Below are 5,923 nucleotides of genomic sequence, written 5' to 3' on the forward strand. Positions count from 1 at the left end.
CGGCACGTCTCTGAAATGCGTCGCCACGCCTCCAAAACATTTACTTGAACAACTTAGTGAGATCCCTTAAAAATCTGAATAGAAGGAGCAAAAATATACTTGTAGCCTCTTACAAATCCAAACAAAAGGACCAACAATCCGAAAAAAAAGCACAGAAGATTTTGCACAGTCCACCCGTTTGGATAGCCAACCGGTCACGTGCTCGATCCCAGTTCCGGCGCCATTCATGAAGTTTCGCACCGGCCCGAAAGCCACATTGTAACTTCCTACTCAACACTCATCCACGCGGTAGACTTCTCTTTGTCCTACCCGTGTGAACAAGTTTGCATATGACTTTCTCGTCGACTGTTCAGCTTCAAATTTTTGGAGACCATTTGCTTGACAAGAAAGTCGAGAGTCCAGAAAAGAATGACAACAACAATTCAGAGCCGCAATGTACCAGTGACGGAAAATGGGCAAGCTTAAAGCGGGAGGATTCCTCACTTTTGAGCACTCAAAACACTGCCGATACGACAAATACGGTAACTATGGTCAGTTGTGCAACTTCTGCTCATTCGGATTGGCATGCGATCGCGTCAAACTCTTTCGATGAGACGTATCTGGAAAGCGGTTACGGGAGTGGTACTGGAGGCATGTCAATATCCTCTTCGAGCTCTTCCTTGGGCCACTTAAATGAGCCAATGAATAAACTTGCATTGGAAAACGAAGAGCATGATATGCCAGTTATTTCCATGCCATATCCTGGTTCGAGCTGGTATATGGGCAATAAAAGCGAAAATGGTTTTAGTTTGCCTTCACTTGGTGGACTTACGCTTCGCTCTCAAGGATCGAATGTAATGACGAATGAGAATGTTGCTTCAACCTGCTCGCCTTGTATCCGTTCGAACAGTTTGGATTATTCATTTACGACAGGACACGTGCCAAATGATGGGCCTTGTTCTGGAGTTTCTCTTTCTTTAGAACCATTAACCCCAGGCATGAGTCAAACATTGGAGCCTGCAGAGTTACTATTCGAGGACATGAACCCGTGGTCAAACCATGTTTCAGACTCGTACGAGAATCAGCACTATTCTCAGCCACCTCAGCCTGTTTATAACGTAACGCCGTATCCAAGCACATTGAATGGCTATCTTTATTTTGACGGTATTACGAACAATAACAATACGACAGCAACGTGTCTTTATGACTATGCACCTCCATTTCAGCATCATCAATTGCCTTCTTCTAATTGTGCAAGTCCTCTAATGTATCGGATGATCCAGCCACAAGACGTTTATCCGACAGAAACGTGGAGCTCGAATCAAGTTCCACCATTTTATTCGACGCCTTCAACCGCGACTACAACACCTGTTGAGTTACTTCCACAACAATATAATGGATGTGACCAATACGTTTCGGCTGGGCCAATGAAAAGGATGTTAAGGTCTTCAACACTTCACCAACGGCAAATGGACCATCCCTCAAATGATGATAAAGGTTTAGTAAATTCAAATACTTTATCAACTACGAATACGACGACTTCAAACCAAAGTTCAAAGATTCAACTTCTTACTGCATTAAGCGATTGTTATTGGAAAAATGGCCGCAAGAACTTGCAGTGTTTCCCGTCGTGTCCCGAGCATCATGATTTCTACTCGATGAAAATGAATAATCGCAAACATTCCAGTGTCGGCGTTTGTCGTGGACCCGTTTACTGTCACGCTTTCACAGATGCTGCAGACTTTCTACCTGCAGCGTCTACACAACATATGAAGCAGGAGAATGGATTGGGGTTGTCTAAAAGGAATAATGCAAGAGAGCTCTTTGTTCTTGGGCGATTCGAGCGCGTTCCACAACAAGACACGACAAACTTGTTGGAAGAGCTCAATCCACCTCCAACTTTTTCAAATGCAGCGGTTTTTGAACCTTTTCGTTTTACGTGTTTTCAAGCAGTTGAAATGGAAGAACGACGCATTTTATTGCCTCAAGAGATAGATGACACTTCCAAAGCTACTTCTACTATCTTAACAGATTCAAAAAGGCAATTTCTTCGAAGTACATGGTTCTTTTTACCAGATGTGTGGAAAGTGCAACCAATGTTAAAGAAGAAACGCAAAGCTACACGTTCAGCTCCAGCTCAAACATTTCCATTTTGTTTTCGTATTTTCATCTACACACGCGACCTCAATGGACCAGGATACTCGTGTATCGCTGATACAGCTTCAAGTTTTTTTGAACTTTATTCGACACGAACAGTAGATCGAGTCAAGCGCAAGTACTGGAGCAGTGACAGTATGTCAGATCAACGTCCAGCGAAACAACGTGGATTCTGATCATTATCACAGTATGCTTTTATGTTGAAGTAAAAAAATTAGAAAGATACCAATTAATAGAAAATTAAGCTGGAAGGTTTGTAAATTAGTTATCCGAATTTTGAGGATTTTTGTGTATTAATATAATACTTGAAGAGGCGGTAATAGTATGGGACCCCCTGGTGATGATGGAGCTCTGATTGAGGGTCTGCAGGAAGGCGGTGGGTCGGGCAAAGTACCAAAGATTTCGATTCTTCGACTGGAGATTGACACTGCTATGAAGGACGAAGCAGTGACACATTTGATTCAAATTCTTCAAAAGACACCCGACGCTATTGAAAAAGATATTGCTACCGATATGAAGAAACATTTCGACCAAAAATACGGACAGACATGGCATTGCATTGTGGGGAAAGGCTTTGGATGCTCAATTGCATACGACACGCAATACTTGCTTTTCTTTCGCGCTGACCAGCACTACGTTTTGATATTTAAGTCAACCGAGTGAGGAGGACAGTAACATTATTTACCGCTTATAAATGAATATGCATAACAAAATTTCCATCCTACAAAGCTGTAGCCACTTGAGTCAGCAACTTAAGAGTTGTCTTGGCAAACATCGCCACCGGATCTTGATTGTGTTTGTTGGGATCCAGAGTGTGAGCGTCTACAAAGCTTTGCTCCTCATCACGCGCCTGCTTAAACAACTGCAACACATCATTTCATTATCTTGCTTTACGAAAAATAAAACTTCGAATGTGATACCTCCTTGAGTTCGACCATATCCGGACAGCTGGAGTGAATCTCTCGAATCTGGTCGTTGTAATACTCGCTCACCGCCATCTTAACGCCCATAATATATGACACACTGACTGAGTCCCCCAATGGACGCAATGCGCAGCCTACAATTCAGCAACAGCATTAAAAGAGTTTCAAAGTGATGCTCTGTTCACTAGTGCACACATACCGATAGCATAACTGCATAGTTTTATTGCTGGAATCACTAGACTTGGACGAAATCTTAAATCCTTCGACTGAGCAGCCTCATCAATGCGATGCAACGCCTTCTTCTCAGTATCGCGGAGGTCCTGCCAATAAACATATTAGATCGTGCTCTCATTAATTGCGTACGCAACTATCGTGTGTACCTTGAGCTGATTAGAATGTTCTGCAGAATACATGTTTAATACGCGAAAGTTTGCCACCTAAGATATTCGAAATGGATTATAACTGCGTAGACAATAGAAGTAATGGGGAGGACCTTGGCGTCGAGCATTTTGGCATTTGCGAGTTGAATGGCTTGGCCGCCTCGAACCATCTCACTAATCTTCCCGTTAAGTGTATGTGGAGTGATCGGAACGTTGCCACAATTCTTCTCCAGCCAGTTAATTCGCGTGTAGGTGGAGGCGCGGCGCATGGTAACTTTGCATATACATTTAGAAACCAAACTGTAATTTATGTCTCCACACTAGATTACTGTGATGGAGCATACCGAAAGGCAAGATTGCGACCATTCCGGAAATTTCGGTAATCTACTTATGAGGCAGAATTGCGCAAGAGGCTTTCCTGTAATCAGTAGATCTTTTGCAGTTAAGATGACACATTGAGTGGCTTAGCTTTCCAGGTGATCATCGCTATCGATAACGTAGCCTACTATGAAATCCACAAGAAACTCTTGCGTAGACAAAAAAGATCCTCTACGCATCACTTGTTCATACTCAACAAAGGCGTTCTTCATCAACATTGTTTACATTTGTTTCAAACAACAGCGACTGTGAAACATCTCTGAGCGCATCAGATGCTAAGTAATATAACGTTTCAAAGCTTGAATGGGAGAGGTTGGGTCGAGCATAAAATCTGAGAAAATTGAGGTGTTTTGATACCAGATCCTATGAAAACTAAAAAGATGACATTTCCTGCTGCAGATCAAGTCGTGTAGGAGGTTCAACTGGTGAATGCACGCCCGGCTAAAACGTCGTAGGAGAATCAATAGAATATCAGCCCAAAACCGAGCGCCCAACAATGTATTCATTGACGCGTTTCACGCGCTCAGTCTGACCATCGTCTGCGGATGGTCCGCTGTCGACATACTCAACTTGGTGCCCAGCACCCATAAGATTGTAGTCCAAAACTTCCCAGTGAAGTGCGGGTCTCTATTAGAGACAATTGACTCCGGGAGTCCATGCTGTCGAAAGACACGGTCGACAACCAGCGTCGCTGTACACACACCGTCGACGGTTTCCGGCACTGCTGCAAGATGAGCCATCATGCTCAAACGGTTCACCAAGACCGCCACACCCGTGTTGCCCGCTGAGTCAATCGGCAGGCCAGACACAAAGTCCATACTCATGAACTGCCGACACCCGGAGGGTACCCGTAAACTGGCCAGGGCGCCGCCGCATTCGAAGAGGGTTTCACCCTTTGACACGTCTCACACGTGCGCACATATGTTCCCGTTCATTTCTACAGCACGGGCCACCAGTAGTGGCGACTCACAGAGCTGTAGGTCTTCTCACATCCGAGATGACTACTGAGTGGGGAGTTGCGAACCTCATAAAGATACGGTATTTCAAATTCTTATCGTGAGGAACCATACTTTGTTGCGTATCCGTCGAACTGGTGCTAGAATGCAGTACCCGTTACTCAACGAATATCAGTGTAACCGTGCGCGCAATAGCGTCGACAACTTCGTGTCCGTGATTCCATACTCCTTGCGCCCGAGAGCCTGTCGCAGCGCTACACACATACAATCACCCGCGAATGCGGCGCAGATCAAATCCGTCACTAATGACGTCACTGTCGTGACATGATCAAGCTCATGATCCGACCTACGTGACAACGCATCAGCAAAAGCATTCTGCTTTCCTGGCAAATACTTCATCTCGAAGTTTTATTCTGCAAAGAAGGAGAGCCACCTTGCTATCCTCTGCGAGAGATGAGGTGACTGGGTCGCAGTGCGTTATGACGCATGATCTGTGTAGACCACGAACGGCTTTGGGCCAAGTAGGTCATCCTGAACTTGACAAGTGCATACTTCATCGAAAGCTGTCTCTGAGCCTGTAATAAGCCTCTCGATGCTCGATGTTCCAGCACATTTCTGTATCCTGCTTAGAGAGATTAGCAATGGCCGTGCCATTTCCGCAAAATTTGCGCCATACTTGTCCAAGTAGTTGGCGCGACAAAGCCACTTGTGCAAGTTCTTTTGGCTCTTTGGGAGCGGCCAGTACACAATAACATTGACCTTAACGGAATCTGCTCGAAGTTCACGCTTCCCAGCGATGCACCCTAAAAAGAGAATTTCTTCCGCGCCGAAGATGCACTTATCTGCATTAGCATACAGCTTATTCGTGCGCATGCACACGAGCACCGCTCTCAATTGGGCGATGTGACTTTCCTCATCTGTCCTCTCGTGCCCCACACGACTGTGGACGAAGATGTCGTCGAAGTATGTTTGTGCATACGCCCGGTGGGGCCTGAACAATTGCGTCACAAGACAGTTAAATGTTGTTGGTGCATTGGACAGCCCTTGGGGCATCACCAGCCACTCCCAGGGCATCCCGCTCGGATTACTCATCGCTGTCAGCGGAATATCACTCGCTCTCATGAGCAATTGGTAATACCCATCGACCAAG

General features: G+C 45.2%; 3 protein-coding genes across 3 annotated transcripts; 2 read left to right on the forward strand and 1 right to left on the reverse strand.

Moving 5' to 3' along the window:
- Positions 1-329: 329 nt before the first annotated feature.
- Positions 330-2,312, forward strand: PHALS_02984 (uncharacterized protein; the record flags this gene model as incomplete). The annotated part of the gene is made up of 1 exon (XM_024717451.1): positions 330-2,312. The coding sequence occupies one exon, from the start codon at positions 330-332 to the stop codon at positions 2,310-2,312; it is 1,983 nt and encodes a 660-aa protein (XP_024582948.1).
- Positions 2,313-2,460: 148 nt separating this feature from the next.
- PHALS_02985 (dynein light chain cytoplasmic-like) lies at positions 2,461-2,799 on the forward strand (the record flags this gene model as incomplete). Its single annotated transcript, XM_024717452.1, has 1 exon — positions 2,461-2,799. The coding sequence occupies one exon, from the start codon at positions 2,461-2,463 to the stop codon at positions 2,797-2,799; it is 339 nt and encodes a 112-aa protein (XP_024582949.1).
- Positions 2,800-2,857: 58 nt separating this feature from the next.
- Positions 2,858-3,708, reverse strand: PHALS_02986 (ubiquinone biosynthesis protein coq7 homolog; the record flags this gene model as incomplete). The annotated part of the gene is made up of 5 exons (XM_024717453.1): positions 2,858-2,998; positions 3,057-3,193; positions 3,259-3,379; positions 3,440-3,496; positions 3,553-3,708. 5 exons carry the CDS (start codon positions 3,706-3,708, stop codon positions 2,858-2,860), a joined length of 612 nt encoding a protein of 203 aa, XP_024582950.1.
- Positions 3,709-5,923: the final 2,215 nt, after the last annotated feature.

This window comes from Plasmopara halstedii (genome assembly GCF_900000015.1).
Source record: "Plasmopara halstedii genome assembly, contig: Scaffold_2089, whole genome shotgun sequence".
Classification (NCBI taxonomy): Eukaryota; Oomycota; class Peronosporomycetes; order Peronosporales; family Peronosporaceae; genus Plasmopara; species Plasmopara halstedii.